This window comes from Xiphophorus couchianus, chromosome 4 (assembly GCF_001444195.1).
Source record: "Xiphophorus couchianus chromosome 4, X_couchianus-1.0, whole genome shotgun sequence".
Taxonomy (NCBI): Eukaryota; Metazoa; Chordata; class Actinopteri; order Cyprinodontiformes; family Poeciliidae; genus Xiphophorus; species Xiphophorus couchianus.
In genome coordinates, this window is record NC_040231.1 from 35,561,355 (window position 1) to 35,589,267 (window position 27,913).

Genomic DNA, 27,913 nt, shown 5'->3' on the forward strand with positions numbered 1-27,913 from the left:
TTCTTAAACACACAGCAGTTTGGAAGGCAGTCATCACTGAAAACAAGTTCTGAATGTTAAATGTTTGAATGCAAATATTTAGACTTAGTTATTTTCTGGGTTTGGTAGTTCTCATATTGTATACTTTTTTATATTTAGGCTGGCAAAACATCAAGAATTTTCAACAAGAGATTTCCATTTCGACCCAGTTAGATCTGCATGATTTAGCAGATTGCATTCATCCCTACAATATCATAATCTCAAAGGACAGATTAGATGCAGTAGTTGTTGGGCTTCAATATTTAAGATGCATCAGAAGTCTGAATGCCTGCCAGTTGTCTATTTCTTTCACCTCTTTACTGCACTAATGTTGCTGCTCTGCTATAGAAGCCAATAAAAGATACTGAGATATATTGTTGTCATGAGACAAAATATGGAAATGTTTAAAGGGAGTAATATCTGGCTCTGACTCTATTGTAGATGTCTGACCAGAACCAGTTCAGCTGTTGCTGTAGCTGCTGCTTTAGATGTAGCTGTAGGTGTTGCAGTAGCTTTTGCTGATGTAGCTGGAGAAAAAAACCTACTGGTTCCAATAAAATATTTGAAATATTAAATGAAAGGTTATTTTAATTTTCCTCCTGATTTGATTTTCCCAGGTCATGTCACTGCTTCCTGGACTTGCTGTGGTCTCCTTTTCCTGACCTTTGCTTGAGCTTATTGTCGGCAACTTCTGGCTTCATGAGGCTGCTTTGCTGCTGGTCACTTCTAGTTGCTTCAAGAAACCAAACACCAGCATCTGATCAATATCCTGTCTACCTGTGTGTGCAGACCTTGTGTTCGGCTGTGGTGCAGGTGTACCGAGCCGAGCGGAGCTGCAGCTGGGTGAAGAGGTGCTGTGGAGTGGCATGTTTGGTCAAAGACAATCCACAGAGGTCATACTTCATCAGAGTGTTTGACATCAAGGTAAGACTAGCTTCATGTCCAACACCTCCAGCTGCTTACTGTACACTCACTGATGGTGAACAACACAGAAGAGGCAGATGTGACATACAATCCCACTTGGGCTGCACAATAAGCCTCAAATATATAGTCTTGGCAATATCAGTTTGTGCAACATTCACATCGCAAAGGACTGTTTAGAGATTAATAATGGTTTGCTAATATTTTCCAAGTTATGAACTTGCATTTTTCATGTTACTGTAATAATTTGCCAGCCAGACAGTATTGGAACAGCAGATGTTCACACCTGACATTAATGATATCACTCAAAAGGCTAAAGGTCATAGTTAACCCTAACCCTAGACTAAACAGACAAAAATGGGAGACAGACGAGCAAATCTATACAAACAATTTATTTATACAAAAATATATGGCTCTGGGAGAACTACACAGCCAGTCTGAGAGGAGTGTGAACTAATGCTGCTTCCATCCAGTCTGACCCGGAGGCCGACCCTGCAGGCCAGGGACCGACTGGACGTCAGTACCTATCATCAGCCTGGTGGATCCAATTGCAGTTCTGAAAAGAAGAGAAAAAAAAACATTTAGCGAATGGGAGAGACACCTACTGGACAGTAGGTCTAGGTGTATTAATCTGTGTTTACAATTTTTAGTGTGAAAGCTGCACACTCTTTTATACATAAGGCCCCTGATCTTTAATGCTTGACACCATGATGCATCTGTTTAAGGGTGAATTCACGCCAGCCCTCTTTAGTCTAACTCCAGTCCATCTGCCAAGAAACTCCAATTCATTTGGGGAGGTGTGAATGTGAAATCGAACCAAAAAAATAAACTATGGTCCGCCTTAAAACCTAGGTCTCAGTTTGGTTATGGTCTTGAAATGAGGTGCACAAAAATGGCATTGAAAGTAAATTAAAAGTGTCAACTTTGCATTAAAAGTGTAATTATTTGCCGAATGACACTTCATAACAGTCGTAAACACTTGTGAAGAGTTATTCATGCTTATGACAGGTGTTATGTTATGCATGACAGTCTTATGCACACCCCTTCAAATGAAGTGTTACCTTCAGTATTAATCAATGAATCTTCTTGGTTTCTCTAGAATATATTTGTATTATTTTGTTTGTATAGTTACGTAAATATGTATATTACTAAATATAAAAAAATGAGTGGCCGTGTGCTTTGTAAAAGGCTCATTATACATCAAATCAAAATATTCTACTCATGTTATTCGCTCTAAGAATATTTAAATATGCTCAAACATGTATCAATCCAGTTCAAAAATGGTTACAAAAAATAAATGTCTTTGCACATGTAGCTATGATAGCTGTTTGAATAAGGTTTCCAGCAAAAAGCATGAAAATCTGTTTAGTATTTAACGAGTTATGGTTAATTAAATGCGCTGATTCTTCATTGCGCCTGCCAAATGTATAACACAGAGTGGAACAGGCAACCGCTCCAAGATCAGCCCAACTTCACGTCGGTGACAATAGAGTGGTTCATGAGGCGTCTATCTTCATGTCTGTGTACTCTCCTGTTCTTGCAGGAAGGGAAGAGCATGTTTGAGCAGGAACTCTACCACAGCTTCTCAATCAGCTGCCCCCGGCCGTACTTCATCACTTTCGCAGGAGATGTAAGTGCCAGACTGCTGGCTCACAAACTTGTGTCGGCATCAGCTCAGTGCTGCTTCTCTGGCCCCTTTCCTTCTCCACCCTCCCTTTAGAGCTGCCAAGTGGGCCTGAACTTTGCCAGTGAAGAAGAAGCCAAGCGTTTCAGGGTGACTGTCAGCGACCTGCTCAACCGGAGGCAGCGGAAGTCAGGTGAGTGTCGCCGTTTGAGTTGGTCTTCTTCAGCCGCCATGACCAGTCTGCTTATAACTTCAAACATCTGCGCTACCCCACTCCAGCGCCAGCTCTATTTTTTGACCTTTTCCACATGTTGTCACATTACTGGGTGTTACTGCCATCTAAAAGGGCAGAGCCACACAAAGCAGTGTCTGATTATGAACTAGAATAGTTTTCACAAATTTTTAAAGTAAAAATCTGAAAAGTATGGTTAATATTTAATAATCCCCTTTACTCTGGTACCTCTGAATACAATCCAGTCTTCAGTCTAAATGCGTCTGGTCTGGTTCTGCTCTAATGGTGTGTTCACACCAAAAGCGTTAACGCGTGTCAACAACGCGTTCGACGCTTCAAGTTCGACACATGTGCACTTTGAATGCAGACGCTCGACATTTTGTCCTACAACTAGCGTTCTGTGCATCTGGTTTACATTCAAAGTCTATGTGGAGGCGTGTGGAGGGCGTGTCAGACGCGTCAGCTCTAATCATTGTTTTCCTTTGGATGCTCTTGATGCTTCAAACGCTCAAAAGAGTTCAAGTCTCGTCGCGCTAGATGCTTGAAAAGCGCCACAATGGCCCTTGATACATCTCCACATCAGAGGTTGTTAACAGAATATTTTCCGTATTTGACCGGTTATTTTTTTAAACGACAGGAAAGTTTAAAGACAATCTGTCATTTGACAGGTTATAATTAACACCCCTGACTGGTGCACATGGGCAGACATTCTAGACTTTATGCAAAGATTTCATTGCAGAGGCAACTAAAATCAATCAATAAAAAAAATCCTTTCTGAATATCATCTCATGAACGCTGAACTAAATGTGTCTTTCTGACCGGGTGCTGACAGCGTTTTGGAGAGTTATGGACCGGACGCTGTGGAGTGTCTGGTTCAGAAGCGCATTTCAAACCTTTTGTTGAAATAACGCGTTTAATTCAAGTCTCAAGTACATACAAAACAGAAAAAAATTAAGAGAATGCAATGTTGTGTTAATCCATTTCTAGTCTAAACAGAGGAGGCGGCAGTTTACCTTGAGGAAATAAATGACTGTGCAGAAGTTAATTAGACTGTAACATGCGCAGTGCGCTGCACAACCAATGCGGACGCGGCTTCACCGCTGCAAAGAATTAAACTTAACTCACTCTGCGGTTTTAACAAATGGAGCTGGAAGACATTTCCCTCCCGCACCCTGAAGAGCGGCGTTCTGGAGGACCGCGGCAGACGTAACATCTGTCCGTTTCGGAGAAGCAAAACCACGCAAAAAAAAAATCCTCGTAAAAGCGTACGTCCGGACCGCACAGGGTAAAAAAACTCGTAGAGTTCAATTGATCAGTTTGGATCAGACAGATCCTACTGACTGATGAACCAGAGCAGATTTCTCTGCAGATGCGACCAGGAGGAATTTGTGAGGCAGTGCGTTCAGACCCCAGCAAGTGAAAGTGCTGGTAATTAAAGTGAAGTCATTTAATTTAATTTATTACAAGTTATTGGGGCCACAGTCAGTGGTTTGTGTCACTGCGGAGAAAAAGTTAGATGTATTCACTTGCTTTATGTGTGATGAGATCTGGTTTCATGGTTCAAGTAGGTGAATATTAACTAAACCGCATAAAAATAGCCTATGTTAATATGATTAGAATTTGACGGATAAAAATAGTACATGACGGATTTTTTTTAATGTTGTGGGTCAAGATGACGGAGAACAAAAAAGTCTAGCGTGACCTCTGCACCATATAGACTTTGAATGTAAACCAGATGAGCCTGTCATTCAAAAGGTTCTTCAGAGAATCTCTTACCATGAAAATCAAGGAACCCAGCAGAAGGTCAGGCAGAACCTGGTGGTCGTGTTTAAATAAGGTTCTACAACAACATCTCAGAGTTCTGATCAATCCTTCATGAAGACGGCATGGACCAACTTAGGGGTGGGCAATATTGCCAAAAAATTATATCACAAAATATTTTTTTAAATACCTTGATAACAATATCACATTTTGTGCTTTTTCTTTTTTTTGTGGGGGGGCATAGGAGTTAATATATCTAGATTTTTTCTTTCTTTTATCACTACATGAAAAATATTCGTACATAAATATATTACGAAATTACAATGTTTACTGTGTCAAAGAAAATAAAAAGTAGATCAATAGAATCTGGTACTTGGTATTTTCATTTACCAAATGCAAATGAAAATACTTCCATCCATTTTTCCATTTTCGCGAGAGGCGGGGAACACCCTGGACAGGTCGCCAGTCTGTTGCAGGGCAACACAGAGACAGACAGGACACACAACCACACACACACACACACACACACACTCGCACCTAGGGAGAATTCAGAGAGACCAATTAACCTGACAGTCTGTGGGACTGTGGGAGGAAGCCAGAGTACCCGGAGAGAACCCAATATGAACAGGGAGAACATGCAGAAAGATCCCGGGCCGGGAATCGGACCCAGGACCTTCTTGCTGCAAGGCAATAGTGCTACCAACTGCGCCCACGAAAATACTTCAATACACTAATTAAACAAACTGTTGTGGTTCAACAGAACATTAGTTTTACAAGATGTTAACTGTTTCCCCCTCACGTTCTTTTAAAAATGCAAACATGTGCAAAACTAAGAATCTTGTTTATTTTTTTAAAGGAAATAATAATGCTCAACACCAAAATATGTCAGATAAAAAACCCTGCAAACAATAAAAGCTTGTGCACCCTTCCTAACAATAAGAACTTTGTGTATTTTCATTTCTTCCACCTGTCATGGACATTTCCATTACAATAATGTCTGGAATGAAAATCTGTGTTTTGACTTTTAGCTTTCACGGCTAAAAAGACCAACCAGCATGCAACGCTGTTTTCATTGCTTTAACAACAGTAATTGAAGTTTGTTTCATATTTTTTCTAAAGGAATTTCTGATTCGGGACACAGAGAACTAAGCACATTCAACTCTTGCTTCCACTGATTTATTGAAATGTTTATAGGTTAGTAGACATGACTAGCTGCAGCTAGCTAGTTTGTGCTCTGTGTCTGAGTAGCCTTGTATCCTTGACAAAACAATCAGGAAATACTTCTCCTGTTTCATAAAACTTGGTGGCCCTGAACCTTTGCACTAAGCTTTGAGTTATTTAGTTATTTTTTGAGAAGCAGTCTGTGTTTTAGAAACTTGACTATCTCTGCATGCGGGATGATATATTTACACCATGAAATTAGCATATCACAATACAATTTATTTTCCAGCTTTTATTTTAAATTATTTCAGTTTTCGTCATCTATACTAGAATTTTAACATTTGCTTATCGAAAATGTCGATGCTGTTAAATTTGATTTAATTGCTTCAGCAGAGACAAATGAAAAGATGTTAAATTTACATTTAAATTGAAGGTTTAATTGGGAAGTTTACTACAAGACCAACGCAGAGAGGTGTCTACAATGTGACTGGTGCATGCCTTCAGCATCGCCCTGTTTAATGAAAACCAGACTAAAATGCATGCAGTTTAGGGTTACTGGTGTATTAAAAACAGCCTGCCAGGCTTCTGATGCACTGATTGAGACCCTGGTCGCTCTGAGCTCTGAAACCTTGTGGAAGTAGTTGTTGTGTTCTAGGGTGGTGCTGCAGCACCCTGAGGATCTTCTCTGCTGCAGCTCCTCTTTCTAACATCTCCTCTAACCCTCAGCAAGCCTTCATTCCTCCTAAAATAATAATAATCCCTTCACCCCCAGTCAGACTGCCCCAGCCTGTCTGCTGATTGCTGAGTAACATGACTGATGGTTTGTCTCTTGCAGAGAAAAGAGGCAACCTGAGAAATGGTATGTTAAACTCCTCTCAGTATATTGTAATATTTCATTCTGTCTCGAGTGTGAAGCATTGAAGCAGTTATTGTGACGCTGCTGTAGCTCTGCTGCTCTACAGAGCAAGCTGATTTGCATGTACAAAAAAGAGTCCAGGAAGAGAAAGAGTCCAGGAAGCCTCCATGGCAACAATATGATCACTTTAGTCACTTTGCCTAAGGTCAGGCCTCTTGGCAGTGATATAACAGGAGCTGAAGACTGAAGGCACCCAGTTGAGTCTTCCCCGCTGCAGGTTTATCTGGTTTGCAGGAACCCAACTGTGCCATATGTGCAGCACATGGTCACTGCTGCTCTGTTTAAGCCTCCCTGTGACTCACTGTAGGCCTAATCTGTAATCTGTCATTGGAACCTATTGCTTGTTTACACATCTATTCATGAGTTAAAAGAAAACACACGAGTCATCCAATCTCAGGCATATTAATATTTTTTATTTTAGAAGCTATAGGACTAAGCTTAGACACCAGAGTTCTCTGGAAGAGCTCCTACTTGATTCACCCTGTGGCCCACACATGCTGTCTAGGCCAAAATTTGACCTTTCAAGTTTGAGGTGTGGAAACGACAAAATTTGCCCTTTGACACAAAATTACTTTCTTCCTGTAAATTTTAGGGCATACCTCCAAGAGACTTTTTTTATTTGGGGGGATCTAACTACGTACCAAATTTCATAAGCAAACTAAGCAGCCGCTTAGGACCCTAAGGCCACTCAAGGGCCCCCTCAGTGGAGCTGATTCTTTTTTTTTAGTAATAATTTCTATGTCATTATAATATCAAAAACACATAATTTTACTATGAAGTAATTTATTTTTACAATTATATATATTTGAGAAATTATTATTTTATTGATAAAAATAATAATAAGAAAAAAAGCTCTTGGGGGCCCCTGGTGGCCCCGGTAGGCACCACACGCTTCGCCGGTACCCAGCTGCCCTGCAGAGAGCGTCCAAATGTCCAAAGCTCCGGTCAGAAGTTAAGTAAGCAAAACAATGTCTCAAAAAAGGACTTATCCTTCAGGGAGGGAGAAAAGAGGAAGAATAGAAAAAAGCCAAGATAAAGGTTGGTTTTAATGAGTCTTGGTAACATAATGTAATGTAAAAGATTTATAAAGCTGCTAACAGAAAATTAGCTTGATAACGACATGGACCGGTCCAGTTCAACAGCCAAACGTTTATGCTAGGTTCTTTGTGTTTGTATGAAACTGAGTTTAAACTTTGAATGAGTTGATTCTCATGGTGGCTCTGGATATCTCTGAGGTATTTGATAACAATAATTAAAACTTGTCAATGTTTGACATTGTCTAGCAAAATGTTTTTCTGTCAGCCTACACAGCTGCTACATCGATGAGCTTCTCTATGCTGTAGTTGGGATTTGTTGTTTGCTGCTGAGCAAAATCATTTAGTGGCTAAAACAAACATTATTTTGACATCAACTTCTAAGTTATGAGAAACTTCTGTTAAAATCATTTGAAGGCTCAGAATCAGTCCGGTACCGGTACCGGTCCATATTCTCAGGGGAGAAAGACTCACCTGGTATAAATAACATTTTTAGCTATTGGAGTAACACTTAAGAGAAATTAATTTAATCAAAGAATGTCATGAATATGTGTGTAGAGCTGCACTGATTGCAGTTTTCTGGCCGATCCCTGGTTACCGATCTTTAAAAAGTCTGACCTGCCGATTTTGATTTTGGCTGATATACATTTTTTTGTCTGAAATGTCGCTAAATATAGCAAGAAAGTCACTGAGTTGGCAACAGTGAGGTGAATATTGTTAACTGCAAACGTTCAGACCTGACCTGGTGGGCCGGTCTGTCAGTCAAACCTCTTACTGTAGAGCAGAAGAGGACAGAGGATGATTTTTAAACCTTTTCTGACAAAAATAAGATTAGGAGATAAGATCAGCTTCACTTGTAAGTATCGGTCAACCACGATCCCCCAAAATTAAGAGAATTGGCGCCCAGAAATCATCTGGTCGACAAATCAGTTGAATCAGACTTTTACCATGTAGTGCTAGGAAGACTGGACACATTTAACATGGTTAAAGATTACACAAAAACATAAATAGCAGACAAACATTTGTCAAACAACATTTGAGTACAACTCAAAAACGCTGGACAGACTGAATTTTAACAAAAACAAAACTTAACTTAAATCCTGCCACTAGGGGGTAGTAAAACAACAGAAAGTAAGATACTAAGAGATCCGAGTATCACAACACACTCAATTACCCAATTCAGATTTTTTTTTTTTTGCCGTAATGTGACCTGCATCTGATCTTCTCATGACAGTCTGAACAACACAGGTCGGATTCTTTTTGAATGCTACCCATGCCTATTGGATATCCGATAAGTGTCCGATTCAAATGTGGCCTAACGTCCGGGTTACATTCATCTGACCGGAATGTCATTGATACTCAACAAATGTTCTGCATCCTGATTCGCCCAAGTAGGAAGAAAAGTAATAACAATGGCGAACAATAATCCTGACACAGTGTAGATGTGTCAGGATTAAGTTGGTAATATGCTGGCTCTAGTTGGACAACAACTTCAAAACGTAAACTATGCTCCACCGTTAGCATCCATGTTTAGTTCTGCAAACACTGCGTACGCTCTTTGTGTGTGATATTATTGCACCCTCTACTGACACTTTCAGGTAATTTGCAGTTCACACTGGAGATCACACACAGGTTGCATATTTGGAAGTGTGAATGGGCACAGCAAAACAATCAAATTTGACAATAAATCGGAATTGGGTCACTTCAGGCCGCAGTGTGAACGCATCCTTAGTTATATCCATGTTTGTAGCATCCAGTTTCCTTCTAGTCCTTTCATGTCTGTACAACTAAGTCCAGCCGGATTCAGATTTTAAACAAACAAAAGTTCAGACTACCACATTTAGATTACAATACTGTGATAGATTTCAAGAATCATAAAACAAAAAGGGCTTCTATCCAAGGACAAATATCTAACTATAAAAGTCTATGATTACATGAGGTAATATTTACTTCATGTAAGTATTACATGAGGTAATACTTACATAAATATGTAAGTATATACTTACATAAATATGTAAGTATTACATATTTATGTATGCAATACTTAAATATGTAATACTTAAATATGTATTTACCTTACATATTACCTCATGTAAATCTGCAGCTTGGTCATAAATTGGGGCTAGTCTAATGTCGAGTCAATTTGAACTAACAAAGACCCACCATGAATGGAGACCCTTCCAGTCAGTACATGGTCCATGCTTCTGGTTCATGGTAAACATTAAGTCCTGTAGTAAAGTAAAAGATGCAAGTTTGTTATAAATTTTGCCATGAACCCTCGAGTCAGTGGGCAGACAGACTGTAGATGTGTCAGAGCCTCGGGAGATGGCAGATGGCAGAAAGCCTCTCAGTCTAGGAGCAGAACCCCATCATTAATGGGGAGGTAAGGCGGGCTTGGGCTGGGATTAGTAGTGGATTAGTGTTTATGTCAGATGTTGCTGTGGTTTATTCAGATTATATGGAATTGAAGGAGTGAACAGCTTTCCAGTAACTGGAGGGATGGATCAAATCTGCAGGACAGAACTGGTCCTGAGGGTCGTTAATGGTCCAGAGGTGAACAGGTCATGGTGGAGATAGTCAGTCGGACTTTAAGACTCTGGATCATACCAGTCTGCCTTTCAACTGACTGAATAACCCAGCAGGGTTTCCACCAGAAAACTTGCTAAGCCCGGTGGTCCACCGGGGTTTTGTATTAAAAGATATTAAGTTGACAGGAAACGTAAAATAGTACTAGGTAATTATATGTTAGTGGAAGACATTGCTGACAATACCCACAATTATAGCTTTAAAAACAACAAATAAAAAAATGCAATTAAAATAAATATCAATTCTTTGCACTTCTTTAAATATTAAATCCAAATTAAGTAATCAGTTAGTAGATCTAAAAACACAATGGAATGCTAATCACATTTAGAACCGGTCCATTTGACTGCTCGGTCAATTAAACTAGGCCCTGTCTCCCAGATTTCACTAAATCCATAGTGAAATGCACCTCTTTGCAGGAAGAGGGGCCCCTAAATCAAATTCTGCTCAAGGCCTCATACAACCTTGGACCGGCCCTGCATGATGAGCTAGACCCGCAGCATAGCACATTTCTGCTGCTGGATGTAGAGGGACAAACAGGAGATTTAATTTATGTGACTTTAGTAGCTCTTCCATTTTGTGTTTTTAATAAACGCCACAGAAACCGTTTTGGTTGCCCAGGCTTCATGGGACGAGTTATACTGATATATGCACGGCCGCACAGCAACTTTACCTGACTTTAAGTAGACAAAGCATTTGATATGCATTGAGTCACCGCAAAAAAAATAAAATAAAAACAAACGAGCGTGCTGCGCTAGTCACGAGGCCAGAGTTCCTCCATGGGCTGAACCACGCCAGCGCGCAGTGACATCAGTGGTCTGATTGGTGCACACTCCCTGTTCAATGCATCAACTACAAAAACTATAAACCCGTCACTTAGCCTTTCATGGGCTAAAAGCATGGCGGCCCACCGTGCTTACAATTCATTGGCGAAAACGCTGGCCCAGTCAACTTAAAGGAACCAATACTAAGGTTTGTGCTCCTCCTACCCCAGTTTCCTCCTGAATGTCTTGCTCTTTAGTTCCTTTTATCTTTAAAATTTCTGTTCAATTCATTTTATTTCCTTAGCATCAAATCACAGCAAATGTCATCTCAAGACACTTCACCAACAAGTCGTCTCAGCTCAATCACTCATACATTCCAGTTGATCCTAGTTACCCATCAGTGTATTAAGTTATGTTCATTATTCAAAGAAACCCAATAGAGCATGGAGGCATCGGCTTTTACCTGTCTACAACCCAAACAGCCCTCACACCAGTGATGGGATTTTCGGCTCCTTTTCGAGATGCGGCTCTAATGGCTCTTCTTACTGTGGAGAGCCGGCTCTTTCGGCTCCCAAACGGCTCCCCATATATATTTTTGACATTATTAATTAATTAATAGCTTAAACCTAGTTTTATAATATTTTGTTTCATTATTGACATTGTTAAGCACTTATGATGAGTAAAAATGCCGCATAACAATGCTATAGCAATACCGATGCGTGTGATGTCCGCATGTGCCTGTGCAGGTTGTTTGTCGAGCCTGCAGATAGGAAATGCTGACTTTGCACAGTCTGCACTCTGCCCTGGAGCTCTTGATGTAACATTAAAATGAGTCCAAATCTTGCTCCGTTTTCTGTCACTCATTTATTTTCACCTATTCAGTTCTCACACTGACTCCCCTTCTTTCTGTTGTGCTTCTTGACCGCTGAGTGAGTGTCTGTACATAAACACCTGCCGACGAACGCTATACAGCTTGGCCAATTGCCTGCCGTTTCCACAAAAAAAGTGGAGATAAACTTTTTTTTTTCAGTGTTTTCCCGCCACATTATTAATTGAAACTATGTGTGATTGGTCAGATGTGTGGAGCACACGCTTGACATGAGGGCAGTGGACCGACCGAGGGAAAAAAACTCTCCGCTCTAGCACTGGCAGAAGAGCAAAACGCGCAAGGAGAGGGAGAAGGGGGGGAGAGACAGCGAGGCACCGCAGGACAAAAATAAAAAAACGATGTGGGGAAAAACTATCGTCTCTGGCACTTGCAGAGCACAAGCACAACAACAGGGAGGCGGAGAGACAGCGATATACTGTAGAAAAAAACCCGGCTCCCAAATAGGATCCTAAAACGGCTCCCATTGTGGAGCCGGTTCCAATCGTTCACTTCAAAGAGCCGGCTCTTAGAGCCGGATCGTTAGCGACCGACACATCACTACCTCACACCTTTTAGATCACTTTAGTTAAACTCTGTCATGAACTATGGAGATAAATGGTCATAAAAATGCTAACATTTTATAATTTTACAGTATATTTCTTTTCTGAAAATACTGGAACTGTTCCTATGTATTAATTGATCAACCTGCCATCGCACACTTTATTTTATCCACAGATGTAAAATAGGACTGACACAATTAATCAGATTAATCTTAATGAATCAATTGTAGAAAGAATTGTCAACAAATTTAGTGTTCGATTTATTGCTAACTGGAGAATACACTCACAAAAGGCCTTCTGTTGAAAGAATGACATGTTGAGCGGTTATTGAGCCAAAATTGTGCAAAAATATATGCAATCTTTGTCTGTAAATATGCTCTCCCCAGAATTCCTCAAGTGTCATAGCTTTAGCGTCACTCAGTTCAAATTTTGCAAAAAAACAACCATGCCACTTATTAATATCTCTTTAATCATGTCAGGTCCTGCTCTGCCCATGGCCACCGTGGACATCAAGAACCCAGAGATCAACAACATCAGAGTCCAGAACTCCCACAGCCACCATCAGCCTTATCACCTCAACAACATGCTGAGCAACAGTGGCCTGGTCCGCAGGGACAAGAAGAGCAAGAAGAAGAAGTTGACAAAGGCAGACATCGGCACACCCAGCAACTTCCAGTGAGTTCAGCTCTGTGGCACCAGCTAGATTGGCTCTGCTGCACATTTTCAGTAGCACACCTGAGACTGCTGTATAACCAACCTTGTGTGAGGATCTAATGGTTGGACAACCTCCAGTAAAATATCCTGACATTAACACAAGAATTTAAATTAGTTGTATAGAATAAATACTCCCTACTTTTTTTTTGGCGCCGGCACAGCTGGCTGCTTGCAGACGCAGCTCCCGTCGTGTGTGTTAATCTGTGTATATTTACTGTAACCGATTAAGGATCCGTGCTTAAAGAACCCATGGATCATCAGTTAAGCTTTCCACAATGGCTGGATGTGGTTCAGTCGATGTTCTCCGCATTCTTCTGCTACTTTTTATACTCTTTGTTACGGAGAACCTCGCTGAACGGAGTAGCGGCATTGTTTGCTCGCGTGAACGGCTGATTGCGCTGTGTGGGCCTCTGCTGCTGCCCGGAGACGGGCCTGTGGTCCCGGAGGAGTTACGGAGGAGACGCCGGGGCTGCAGGTCTGGAGTTAAACGGAGGGAGAAGAGGAGACGGCACAAACCAGCGGTAACGGCAATTATTGTGGGGAACGTGAGGTCTTTAGGGAATAAGGCGGACGAACTCACGGCGCTGGTTAGGACCCAGAAGGAGTACTGGGAGTGCAGTATCTTCTGCTTCACGGAAACCTGGCTGCACTCGCTTATTCCGGACTACAGCGTGGAGGTCCCTGGATTTTCCTTGGTGCGGGGGGACAGGGACTTTTCCAAGAGTCGGAAGAAGAAGGGCGGAGGGATTGCACTTTATGTGAGTGAGAGGTGGTGTAATCCCGGTCATGTTAACGTGAAGGAACAGATTTGTAGCCCGGACATTGAACTTCTGGCTGTGGGAATGCGGCCGTATTATTTACCGAGGGAGTTTACGTCCACCATTTTGATCGCTGTTTACATTCCCCCATCACCTGATGCAGCGGTGGCCTGTGACGTCATTAGCTCTACCGCAGCCAAACTCCAGACTCTACACCCGGACGCCTTCATGGTCATCACAGGTGACTTTAACCATGCCTCATTGGACAAAACTCTACACAACTTCCAGCAGTATGTTGACTGTCCCAACAGGGAAAACAAAATGCTGGATCTCCTGTATGCTAATGCCAAAGATGCATACAGCGCCACAGCCCTGCCCCCCCTTGGCAGGTCGGACCACATCTTGGTAAGGATGACTCCCAAGTATGTTCCTCTAGTGAGTAGGCAGCCTGTGCGCATCAGGACGGTGAGGAGGTGGACACAGGAGGCAGCTGAGGCACTGTAGGACTGCTTTGGGTCGACAGACTGGGATGTGCTCTGTGGGCGTCATGGGGAGGACATCGACAACATGTCTGACTGCATCACGGACTACATCAGATTCTGTGAGGACACTGTCATGCCAGCCCGGACCGTGCGCTGCTTCTCCAACAACAAACCCTGGATTACCAGCGACCTGAAGGCACTTCTAAACAAAAAGAAGATGGCTTTCAGGTCTGGAGATAAGGAGGAGCAGAGGAGAGTCCAGCGTGAACTCAGAGAGACACTGAGGACATGCAAGGACAACTACAGGAGGAAGCTTGAGTCCAAACTCGAGCGGAACAGTGTGAAAGATGTGTGGAAAGGAATGACGAACATCGCTGGAATGAAGGGGAAGGACATACAGACATCTGGGAGCCTGGATAGAGCAAACCAGTTCAACCAGTTTTTCAACAGGTTTAGCTCACCTCCTGCTACTCCCCTACCACCACCAGCCCCCCACACATCCACACTGCCCCAAGTTGTTCAAACCACCTACCGGCATTCTCCTGCACACCACCTCTCCTTCAGCCCCCCACCTCCCCTCCTCCCCCATCTCCACTGCAGACAACAACACCTACCCCCAGCTAACGGTGACTACAGGCCAGGTTAAGAGACAGTTGGAGCGATTGCACCAGGGGAAGGCTGCAGGACCTGATGGCATTACACCACGGATCCTGAAGACCTGCTCTGGCCAGCTGTCCCCTGTACTGGCACACATGTACAACTTGAGCTTGAGGCTGGAGAGAGTCTCACTGCGGTGGAAGACATTACATGTGGTTCCTGTTCCCAAGAAGCCAAGGCCATCCGACCCAGATGACTACAGACCAGTTGCTCTCACATCTCATGTGATGAAGGTCATGGAGAGACTGGTCCTGGCCCAGCTGAGGCCTCGGGTGAGGACGTTTCTAGACCCCCTGCAATTTGCCTACCAGCCCCACTTAGGAGTTGACGATGCCATCATCTTCCTGCTGCAACGAGCACTGTCGCACCTGGATGGTGGAGGAGACACTGTGAGAATCACATTCTTTGATTTCTCCAGTGCCTTCAACACCATCCAGCCTCTGCTACTGGGTGAGAAGCTGCGGAGGATGGGTGTCAACGACTCAGTGATCTCCTGGGTTACTGACTACTTGACAGGCAGGCCACAGTTTGTCCTGTCTGATGTGGTGGTCAGTGACGTAGGAGCTCCACAGGGAACTGTGCTTTCTCCCTTTCTCTTCACCCTGTACACCACTGATTTCCAGTACAACTCTGAGTCATGTCACCTACAGAAGTTTTCTGATGACTCAGCGGTTGTCGGGTGTATAGGGGATGGAGGGGAGGGGGAGTACAGGACACTGGTAGACAGCTTTGTGGAGTGGTCTGAGCAGAATCACCTGAGGCTCAACATTAGTAAGACCAGAGAGATGGTGATTGACTTCAGAAGGAAGAAGATACCTTCACGGCCACTGAAGATCAAAGGGGAAGTGGTGGAGGATTACAAATACCTGGGAGTTGTAATCGGCAACAGACTGGACTGGGCATCTAACACTGACGCTGTGTGCAAGAAGGGGATGAGCAGACTCTATTTTTTAAGGAAGCTGAGATCCTTCAATGTGTGCAGCAAGATGCTGGAGACCTTTTATCACAGTGTTGTTGCCGGTGCCATCTTCTTTGCTGCTGTGTGTTGGGGAAGCAGCATCAGAGCCAGCGACTCTAATAGACTAGACAAAATCATCAGGAAAGCTGGCTCTGTACTGGGACTAAGGCTGGAGTCCCTGGAAACTGTGGTGGAGAGGAGGACACTGAAGAAGGTTCTGTCTATTATGGACAATAAACAGCACCCTCTCCACCACATAGTGGACAGACAGCGGAGCACCTTCTCACATAGGCTGCTCCAGCTCCGCTGTCGTAGGGACAGATACAGGAAATCCTTCCTGCCACATGCCATCTCACTGTACATCCATCCATCCATCCATTGTCTGTTCACCCTTGTCCCTAATGGGGTCGGGAGGGTAGCTGGTGCCTATCTCCAGCTACGTTCCAGGCGGGAGGCGGGGTACACCCTGGACAGGTCGCCAGTCTGTCGCAGGGCTCTCACTGTACAATAAAAGCTAAATCATTGTTCTGCACTAATCAGTCCGATTTCGCACAACTGCACTGTGGCACACTTGCTGTACATATATTTACATATACATATCTACATTTTTTGGATCTTAAGTTGTTTCTTATATTAACAGCATTTTATATTGTATTTTTATTTTTTATTTTATCTACAACTACTACTCAGTGGTAGTTGTTATTGTGTCTTGTCTCTATGCTGTAACTGCGAAGTAATTTCCCCGCTGGGATGAATAAAGTACTTCTATTCTATTCTATTCTGGACTATTTGAAGTGTTCATAGTGATTATTTTTCCTGCTCTGCTCTGGGTTAGGCCAGCAGCCTAGCAGGTAGTGGGTTAGCTATTAGCTGTTAGCTTGTTAGGCTGCTGTCAGCTCTCAGCAGACCTGCTGCTGGAAAAACACCTGAAGAGTCCAATGACTGAGTGACTCTTAACCTCCTTCTAGAACACCTTTTGGTTCTATGAAGACATTAGGGCAGCATGAGCCTGTTGAGAGGGAGGGAGGGAAGTTGAGAGGGGCTTGGTAAATTGATCTGATTTGAACATGTTAAGGTGGGTGACAATAACCCCATCTGTAGTTAAAGCTTCATGTAGACACTCCATGTGAGGGTCAGGAGGTCATAGAGCTCAGCCAACAGAAAATAGAAAAATAATTGTTTTGCTGAGGTCCGAGAAGCACACCGAACACTACTTCTTGACATCTTCTGGATGTTGTTAAGTAACTTGTTGCTGTTATGCCAGATAAATGATCTGTTGTGTGATTGCTCCAGGGCAGTCATGGTGCTGATGGGACAGAACAAGCTGTGGTTCCTGTTGTGTCTGTCTCCACAGAGCAGCCTTCAGACGCCCAGTCTGCCAGCTGTTAGATTGAGATCTCTTTGTTGTGTATGCTAAGCAGCTCATGTGAATTTGCATGTGAACACATCTGCGATCTCACCACATATCTCTTCCATCTTCCTCAGGCACATCGGCCATGTGGGCTGGGATCCAAATACAGGCTTTGATGTGAGTACCACACTTCCCACAACGGCACAATAGTGACCTAGTCTGACAGCATGATGCCATCACACAATGACACATCATTGTCTCAAGCGTCTTCTTCTGCACACTGTGGATGTTCCAGACAGCAGCAGCAGGCCTGCTGACCTCATCGCTCCTCGCCTTCAGCTAATCCTCTGTCCGCTCTGACAGAAAGAAGCCAAATATGGCCGAGTCTGTTTCTCCAGAGTAGAGAGCGCAGTTCTGTGTTTAGATGCTGGGATTGAACTCACTGATCACCTGCTGCTGCTGCCAACAGTTACAAAAGACTGCCTGGATGCAACATTTGATCATAAAATCCTGGATTTTCCTGGACATGTCGGATGAACTCTGCCTGCCTTTAATAATCACACATGATGTAGATGTTAGTGGCTGAAATGCAAATTCTCAGCTGGAGGTCATGATCCTGGAATAAAATAGTGGAGGGAGGAAAATAATCATAATCTATCATCAATATCTTCTTGGGATGTTTTTTATTAAATGATTCCAGTATCCAGCCAGATTTATATTGAGAAGCCTGGAGCAGGCATCCATTATGGGCTGTAGTGATGTCGTCAGGGGAGTGTGACTCCAGTAAAGGAGACTAAGCTGAAAGTTTTTCTGGAACTTGACAAAATTATTAAAAACAACCAGATGGACTTGCTTTGGTCCACTCTGCCCATCGCGGGTTCATATAAGACGGATGGGACTCAAGAGTCTCAGAGTAGCAGCTCCTTCACCATCTAGATTTCAGGAGGTGGACTACAGTCCCATGTATCCTGGCAGTTGTTGTCACAGCAGCAGGTGGGTCTTAGCTTTGCTTCCCATGCTCAAGGTTCAGACCCAGCAGCATGCTTGTTCCTCTAAATGGGCTGATCAGAATGCTACCAGCACTAGTCACATTAAACTAGGAGTGCACTCATAAATTTGAGATTGGTGATCAGCTGACACTTGTATATGAAGTTGATCTATACATCGATCTTATCTTTTGCAAAGGTCTGAAAATCAGCTTTTGTAGCCTTTAGCGCTGTCATGAGGGCTGACTGACAAACCCAACCACCGGGTCACAGGCAGACGCCTGTCTGCGGTCAACTACAGTCATCCTTGCAACTTTTCACACAACAAAATATGTATCAGCCAAAATTGGAATCGGCAGGTCAGACTTTTTAAAGATAGGTGATCTTTAGGGTGCATTCACACCAGCCCTGTTAGTCCACTTTAATCAAACTCTAGTTTGTTTGTCTAGGAAATCCGGTTTGTGTGGGGAGGTGTGAATGCACAATCGAACTCTAATGTGTACTAAAAAAGGTTTAAACCTACCCTGATCCTCCTAAAAACCTAGGTCACTAGGTTCACAGAGTTCAGGTCTGGCATTCATGATCGCCATGACTTCAGCCATGAGAGCTCAAAACCTCGTGTGGGAGATGAGTGTGTCCTGTTTGGAGTAACATAGCATCCAGAATGCATATGGCTACACCGATAAGTCTTTCCCATGAACCACCCATGTGTGATAAATGTGGCGGGTTAAAAATCCATGTGCATCTTTTGCTTTGTAGATAGGATTCAACCACTGCCTCTTTGGAGTTCATGTTCAGTTCTCTGCATTCAAAGTTGGTTCCCGTGTCAGATCGGAGAAGTTTGGCAGGACCACGGAGAGTGAAAAATCTCCTAAAAGCGTTGATACAGCTATCTGTTGACATGGATTCCACCAGCTATATGTGCACAGCTCTGGTTGACATACAAGTGAAAAGGTCCACTAGACACTGAAAGATTTCCATCTCTATCAGTCAGCATAATTTGAGTTACCTTGAATGCTCAGAGTTGAACAAATTTTGTTGTTTGAGCAGCTAAACAACCTGGACCCAGAGCTGAAGAACCTGTTTGACATGTGTGGGATCTCCGAGGCTCAGCTGAAGGACAGAGAGACATCCAAGGTCATCTACGATTTCATTGAGAAGAAAGGGGGGGTGGAGGCTGTCAAGAACGAGCTCAGGAGGCAGGGTGAGAGCAGACACACACCTCCTCCCATGGTTCTGGTTCTGCTTGTACATCTGTGTGTTAATGTCACTTGTCATTCAGTTCATGTAAGCAGTGCCTGTTCACCGAGAAGCACAGATCACCACAGGTGATTTCAGTGACGTGCGGTGAGGTTCATAGCTGGTGAGGCACTGACGTCATCAGAATCAGATTTGCAAATAGATGCATAGATTGACAGCAGTTTACAGGTTATGTTTCACTTCTGCATCCTTACACTTTCAGCTCCGGCGTTGGCCTTCCTTTGGTTATTATCTCCTGCTTCGATTGAAAGTCCACTTGAGAAAACTTTTTTAGTGTTGTAATGTAGTCATCCATGTCGAAAGTCGGGATAAGCGAGAGGAAAAAAATCACTATCTCTATTATAATCTATCGCTGCACTTGACTTGCTTCCCGAATCGTTTAGCCTAGCTCGCTGTCACTTACTCGGCAGTTGAGGAGTGAACAAGACGAACGTCTGGGATCTTGAGCGCCCCCTGCCATGAGGCAAGAGAACTGCCTGCCTCACCACGAACCTGTTCTCTGCCGTTTATAATCAATCACTCATTACACGAAACACGTTACACAAACACAGTTGGTGACAAAAAGCACTGTACATTATATACATAAGCTAAATTATTGGAAATAAGTTCACATATTAAATTTGTTTAAACCATTTTATTGACGCCGTACAGCAACATGCTCTCTCCGCTTAGCAGCCAGCGCAGAGCCAGGGGTTGCGCAATCCAAGGTGAGGCAGAGCTCGCTGCTGCCTCACCGGCATCGCTTCCAAGCATTTCAATGGGAAAATAAGAAAATTCAGCGATTTTGAACAAATAAAAATTGAAATTGGTGAAGCTACATGAAAAATAAATATTTTTTAGTACAAACCACCGGATGAATATAACAATTTAAATTACTTTATGATTATATATTTTCTTTCTTTCCATGATGGCTGGTGAGGCACTGCCTCACCTGCCTCCCCTGACCGCACGTCACTGGGTGATTTGTGGTGAAAGATTAGAAATCTTTCTGAGACTAATTTAGCTCCACAGTGGTGTGGTCAGAACTCTGATCAGACCCTGTGGAGGGTTGTGGCCATAAAGTTTATCACGGGGAGGGTTAGGGAGGGTTAGGGGAGGGCTGCTTGAAGAAAGTCATCTGGCTTGAGACTTTGTTAAATTATGTTTTATTATTTAGCACGCTGCGTTCTGGTTGGATGATTACTTCTTACCTCCGTCAATGAGCTGCTGACAAATGCTAAGTGCTATTAGCAGCTATGGAGGAAGACTGCTAATAGAAAGAAGTGCTGCCAAGAAAGAGACAAAAAAGTAAATAGGAAAGATAGCACAGATCAGTGTGTGAACTGCAAAATGGAATTGGTGTTTTATAGTAGCACATCCTGCTCAGTGCTGTAACATGTTGGCAGCTGTTCTTGTTACAGCCTAATTAACTTCTGGACCTTCTCTGTCTTTGCTCAGCAGAGGCCTCTTGGATAAAAAAGTGCGCAGTTTTCACACTAAAACTTGACGTATGGACAAATTTAGAAAAGTGCAGCTGGTGGTCCGCCCTGTCGCCACCCACAAATACATATATAAATTAGTATAAATACCCGTGAAGCAATAACCATGGCAACGGTCCTTGCTTGTAGTATTGTAGTATAAGTATTTATAATAATAATAATAATATATTTTATATAAAAGGTGCTTTCAGGGCACATAAGGTCACCTCACAAAAACAAAAATGATACATTTTAAAGAAAACAATTTCAAATAAAAAAATAAAGAGCTCTGCTGTTCTAACGGGCTGTCTGGAGTTCAGCCGGGATTTAAAGACAGACATCATGTCAGAGAGTCCTTTGAGTGGGGAATGTGGATGTTTAAAGAAATCATGTGCATAAGTTGTACATTTACAGAACGATGCTGTCTGTCCATAAAGCCGCATTCACAAAGCGGACCTGGCTCGACTGAAGGATGTCTGCTTTTGAACTGGTCCTGGTACCGGTACCGCACGGCTCCTTCTTTAGGTTTTGCTCAAAGATCCAGAATGACCAGTCAACATGATCTCTCAATAAATGCTCCCTCTGAATCCTTCCATTGGCGATGTTCTCCATCAGAGCCAAAGCGCTCCATATTTATGCGGTTCATCTTTGCGCAGCTACTTGAATATGTGATTGTATACACAACGTATTATTTACATTCGAATGAGGTTTTTACATCCTTCTATTTTTATTTTCTTTGTTTTGTGTGCGTGTTAGCTTATTGCCTGAGGATAAATTTATTGTTTCGTCGTTTACGTTGAAACAATAAAAATCATGAAAAAACATCGGGTTCGATGCTTCTTGGTCTAAATAACTGAATGTAGTCAGATTTCAGTGTATTTAGGTGAGTTTTGGCACTTTGTAGTTTGATATTGGCCACAGAAAAAGTTTGCGTGACTGCTGCACATTTTCACGGCAGGTCAAAGCTTGTGTATATTTACGCAAACTTTCAAACTTTTTATTTATTTTTTACCTCTCCAGGGTTTTTTTTTGTGGGCTCTAGTGTCCCTTATATGAAAGTAGGCTGACAGGAAAGGGGGAAGAAAAGGGGGGAAGACATGCGGCAAATATCGTCGGGTCCGGGAGTTGAACCCGCGACGGCCGCGTCAATGACTCAAGACCTCCAAACATGGGTCGCGCTATCCCCTACGCCACCACGGCACGCCCATGTGAATTTTTATACATGCCGATTTTTGTGTAAAATATGGCGCCGCACATTTTTTGTGTGTACTGTACAATGCTTTATACATGAGGCCCCAGGTGAGCTACCTCCTCCATTTAGACTTGAATAAGTAGATTAACACATCTTTATATGGTGTATTCTGGTTTAGTTTTCTGTGTGCTGTATGTATTGTAGGATATTAAAAATGCGCCACAGAAGCCTTAGACTGACCCGATCCTCAACCTTTTCATTTTGACCTGATCCGGCCCAAACTTGGGTTTGGGAGGAACTCGGTCTTTAGATCTGACATGTAGGAAGCATCCACTACATGCATGGAGCTCATTAGTTGCTGCTAACAGGTGACATTTTTGTTCCCTTTGCAAAAAACTGACTTTTATCTGTTGGTGTTAGAACACAATCTGGCATTTTATACATGTACAAGAAAATAAAATTTGCCATTAGAAATTGTCAGTAAATGTATTCAGCTATCCCTACATAAAATTAAAGATCATGGTGTGATGTACTTGCTGATCCAGAAGAGTAATGACATAAACGATGAAAAATTGATTAGAAGTATCTTGTTGATGCAGAATGAGCCATCAGTTGATGTTTCTCCTCCCTCTGCAGCTCCGCCTCCTCCCCCATCTCGAAGTGGCGGCCCTCCTCCCCCTCCACCTCCACACAGCACAGCCCCACCCCCCCCATTCAGAGGGAGCAGAGGAGCCCCCCCTCCACCTCCTCCATCCAGAGCTCCTATTTCAGCCCCTCCTCCTCCCCCCTCCAGACCAGGAGCTCTTGGTGCCCCTCCTCCTCCTCCCCCCTCTAGGGGGGGCCATCAGCCTCCCCCCCCTCCTCCCCATCCATCATCTTCCATTGCCCCTCAAGCTGCCCCCCTTCCCCCACCTGTTCTTCCCCAAACATCCCCTGCCAGCTCTGCACCCCCTCCACCCCCTCCACCACCACCTCCAGGTCCTCCCCCTCCCCCAGAGTTGGACGGTGTCAGCAGTGGTCGGGACTCTCCCAGCCCAGGCGGGAAGTCAGCACTGCTGGAGCAGATCAGAGGGGGGGCCCAGCTGAAGAAGGTGGAGCAGAACCAGCGGGCTCCGGCCTCCAGCACTGGCCGGGACGCACTGCTGGACCAGATCCGACAGGGGATCCAGCTCAAGACTGTGAGCACCACTTCTACAAACTCTTCTCTCCTGTAGGACCGGCGCTCCGTAAACACCCTGCTGCCCAGGGCTCAGCTGGACCTGGGGCGAGTCAGGTTCCCGGGATAGAACCTGGGCACGCAGTTTCTGCCCCAGGTTCTGTTAACTAGGCTGAGCAGCTACCAGGTCTTAACTACTTCCTGTTCCCAGAGGACTACCACAGCAACTTCCACGTCAGAACGCTGTTGGCTTGGCAATGTGTGTACTGACCTGGAATTGGGTCGGATCTTTGAGTTCTGGCCTGTTGACCTCCACGCAGGCTGCTCAGTTTGGGAGTTAGGTGATTCCCTAGTTGTCTAGTTCCAGCATATTAGAGATGACGTTTGGTTCTAGAGTGAACGTCCTCCATGATGTTATGCCAGTGATCCACCAGGTGGCGAAGTCTCTTTTGAGAAATTCTATTTCCTCTTATTGTTGAGGAAAAAACAAAACTTTTCTTATGAAACCAAGACTGTTGTTCTGTTAAGGAATGAAAAATGGTGAGGCCTGCTGTGTGATGGTTGTGTTTGTGCCTTTAGGTATCAGATCTCCCAGAATCGGGCCCCCCAACTCCGGCTCCAACTGCAGGGATTGTTGGGGCCCTAATGGAGGTTATGCAAAAGAGGAGCAAAGCTATCCATTCCTCTGGTGAGTTTCTGCGTCACAAAGCTCTCTGGCCACTACAGCCATGACTTCATGTGAACAGACAAAGAAGGCGAGGTGTGTGGGGTTGTTTCACATAACCCCTCCCATTGTGATGTCACTGCAGTCTGATGATGCGTTCACGCCAAATGTGTTTGGCGCATCTGGTTTAAATGTAAAGTTTATGTGGAGGTGCGTCAGACGCACAAAAATTGTATTAGCCGTTGTTTTCGTTGCTGGCCTCTTTGTCGGATGCGACGAACGCTTCAAACGCACCTCAACAGGGCCTCCACGTGCCTCAACGGGGCCTCTACGCGCCTCAACGGGGCCTCCACGTGCCTCAACGGGGCCTCCACGTGCCTCAACGGGGCCTCCACGTGCCTCAACGGGGCCTCCACGTGCCTCAACGGGGCCTCCACGTGCCTCAACGGGGCCTCCACGTGCCTCAACGGGGCCTCTACGCGCCTCAACGGGGCCTCCACGCGCCTCAACGGGGGCCTCCACATGGATTTAAATGTAAACCGGACTCGCCCAACAAGCAAAACGCGTTTGCCATGAACGCACCATGAGTGGATGCAAGAATGTCAGAAAAATAACAGCCGAGAAGTTTTTAGCAGTAAAACTTAACGCTGACTATGTCACGATGCTTTTGACTTCCTGCACAATGGAAGGTCTGTTTTGCATTTTCTTTAGCATGCTGTGATGTGAATGCATTTGCAATTAGCTTTTGCTGAATTCTGAGCTGATTTTCAACTTTTGAATTGGAATACTTGATTGTTGTACAGAAGCACAACAGAAATTAATTTCAGTACAACCATCCAAAGACAATAAACAAAGAAAAGGAAAACAGGTGCCTGGACTGCAGCCGTGGAGGCGCTGCCCTTTTCATTAGGTCAGAAAAACAATAAGATGATGTTTGTTGGAGGTGAAAAAAATCCTGTCACTCTGTGCATAATTAACAGTAAGGACAGGGTGAGAGGTTGCAAACCCTGAATTGAAAAGCAACACGTAGACACAGGAGTGTCTACATGTCTCCGAAGGCGGAGAGTTTGAGGGTTGTGTGTTTCTAGCTATGTAGAATGAATGTCAGCATGTGTGTGTAGTAAGCTGACCCTGCCATTGTCTCTGATACGTGGTGAAAAGTTTATCAGTGACCTTGAGTAGAGTCCAAGATAGAGCTTCTTGTTCACTCAGGACAGTTTGAGAAGGCCGACTCAGGGGAACCAGATCAGATAGAGAAAGAATAGTTTTAGGTCGGGCTGACACCCTAGTTTTCCATCTGCCCTACAGACCCGACCTGTTGTCCGCCCTGTTTATCTGGAATTTCTAATTACCCTAACACCATAATATCTGTAGACAGGTGTAATGCTAAAATATTATTCCCCTACAGGCTACACAATTCATACTTCAGATTTTTGGCCCATAACACAATTAAGTTATGCTGGTAAAGTTTACATCTGGTAGGATAACTGTGTTTCCACTGCTTTAAGAGCTCAGACAAATCAGACTTTCAAACATTCACCTGTATGTGATTAATTGATCAGATGTGCCCAATAAGAGGATTGCAATTGATCAGTCAGTATTGGGAAGTAGCGTCTTCAGGTGACAAACTGAACGGTGCCAGGAGGCCAAGATGTTGCTAATCAAACATGTTCACTTAGATCCAAAACGTTTCTAACAACCAAAGGCAAAAAAAGAAATCAAAAGACATGTTCAAATGAACGACCTAATAGAAATAATATTCCTAATTATTGTTTCGACGAGGTGTTGCGCAGGTTTGTGTGTTTTGGGTTTTTTTCATATGGCAGAAAGAAGCCCCTCCCTTCAGGACAGCAGACCAGGGCTCAGCTGCTGATTGGCTCTTTAAACCTCCATGTTTGTTTTCTCAGATGACGATGAGGATGAAGATGAAGATGATGACTTTGAGGATGATGAAGAGTGGGATGACTAGTGAAGATGCCCCCCACCCACCTTTCCCAGCCTACCACTAACACTAAAACTCTTCCAGAACCCCACTACATCATGTAATGTAAATGTTGTTTGAGTTTCCAGTATATTTATTTTTGCTCTTAAAAAATGATAATTCCAGTTAATCTGTGCAATACCTCATCAATGAAGCTGTTCTGTTCATCACACACCGTAGAGGTAAAAGCTTCTCTCCTCCTCCTGCGTCAGTAGAAAGCACTTAATGCACCGTTAGCTCAGAGCCTGGACCTGAGCTCCAGAAGGAAACGCTGCAGGGAAGACTTGGAGGTGGGCGGAGCTTCCTGGGAAGTCATTCTGTTACATTTCATTGCCTGTTTCAGAAACTTTAAATGGACAATAGTCCAAGCAATTTGGCAGGAAAATGTTTGAGTGTATTGCTCTGAAATGCATAATTAACACTATTTTCCTATCGTATTTGTCCTGTCCTCTATTTATTTTCTGTCTTTTCATCTCCTATTGAAGACATGACCATGACCAAACCTTGTGTAGATCTTTAACTTAGATTTTTCACATGATTAAAAGGTTTTGTTGTTTTTGTCTTGTTTTGCACAGTTTCTAAAATAGTTTGTTTGGTTTCTTGTTTTGTGTGTTTGTAATAGTAGCATACATACAGTAGGATAGACAGTAGGATACTCTGACATTAATGTAACAAGACAATGTTTGAGTTACAGACACACATGCATGTATAGCTGATATAGCAGGACTTTCTTTTCTTTTGCAACATTCCATTATCCTGTCAGGAAGTTACACCATCATCATACTGTTTTCATTTCATTTAAAGGGAATAAGTAAAAATATTTGTCATTTGCTCTTTTTTTTAATTTTTTTTAAGAAACTATGATTTTTATGCAATGCAACTGTAAATGCCCTCCTTTTGCAAATACCAGACAAAGCAAATAATGATGAACCAAATGTGGCATTTTCAAGCAGCTTGCGGCTTTGGCGATGCCTGTGATGGTTTGTCAGAGAAACAGTGTGAAGAAGTAACCGACGCTTGTTTCTCTGTCTGTCCTTTAAGTTCTTATTGTCCTCCAGGGACCTAATGCTGCATCAAGAAGCCAAGTTACTGACATAAAGCCTGTGAAAAAGGTCGGGAGGGGCCGGGATGGGTGGGGTCAGTGAGAATAATAAATTGTATACCTGAATAAATGTTATTTACATAGGTGAGTTGGTCTGATGGTTTTTCTGTTAAATTTCCTAAAAACCTATTTTCAGAGGTTTTGGTTTCATGTGTTGGTGCAGATTCTCCATAGCCCAGGTCATCCTCAATGCTCAGGTGGAAGACAACCAGACTACCTGATGCCAGACATGTTTTACCTTTTATGCTAAAAGGTTCTTCTTGGAACTGCTTGGAAGCTGTACCCAGTACAGTCACCCTACCAGGGCTGTGAAGTTACTGATTCTACTCCCTCCATGGTTCTTGGTTCACATGCTTCTATTTTTGCTATTTACATCACTTTCAGTTATTTAAATAAAAATTGAAATTAATAATAATAATATATATTCAGTTATGCATTATATTGCATGCTTACAAAAGAAAAAAAACATTAAGAATTGGTGCTGTGTTAGGGGAACTGCAATTTCCCCGAGGGAAAATCCCAGAGGGATTTCTAAAGTGTCTGTCTAGCAACCTGTCTATCCTGAGCTGGTATTTCTTTCAGTGCGTTTATTTAACACGGCATTTTGCGTTCATGATTACATATCATATGGCAGACCGCGGGCCACATCCGGCCCGCGTGAGGCCAATCATAAATTACAAAATAATTTTTTTAAAAAACATCTACAGTATGTCGTGCGTGCAATACAACTGTGCTGCTTTTATTTTGAAAAGT

At 43.3% G+C, this 27,913-nt stretch overlaps 1 protein-coding gene across 2 annotated transcripts in view; it reads left to right on the plus strand.

Annotated features, from left to right (window-relative positions):
- The window catches only part of wasla (WASP like actin nucleation promoting factor a), a 28,462-nt gene extending 1,214 nt beyond the window's left edge, over window positions 1–27,248 (plus strand). Inside the window, exons 2-11 of one of the 2 annotated variants that reach the window (XM_028014637.1) lie at window positions 808–942; window positions 2,483–2,569; window positions 2,660–2,756; window positions 6,553–6,576; window positions 12,922–13,117; window positions 17,497–17,539; window positions 19,399–19,552; window positions 22,894–23,435; window positions 23,993–24,101; window positions 25,985–27,248. In XM_028014637.1, the coding sequence (XP_027870438.1) occupies window positions 808–942; window positions 2,483–2,569; window positions 2,660–2,756; window positions 6,553–6,576; window positions 12,922–13,117; window positions 17,497–17,539; window positions 19,399–19,552; window positions 22,894–23,435; window positions 23,993–24,101; window positions 25,985–26,046 (1,449 nt within the window). In that variant the 3' untranslated portion in view covers window positions 26,047–27,248. The remainder of the gene's footprint in view (window positions 1–807; window positions 943–2,482; window positions 2,570–2,659; window positions 2,757–6,552; window positions 6,577–12,921; window positions 13,118–17,496; window positions 17,540–19,398; window positions 19,553–22,893; window positions 23,436–23,992; window positions 24,102–25,984) is intronic. The other variant, XM_028014638.1, reaches the window with a different exon arrangement.
- The last annotated feature ends 665 nt before the right edge of the window (window positions 27,249–27,913 follow it).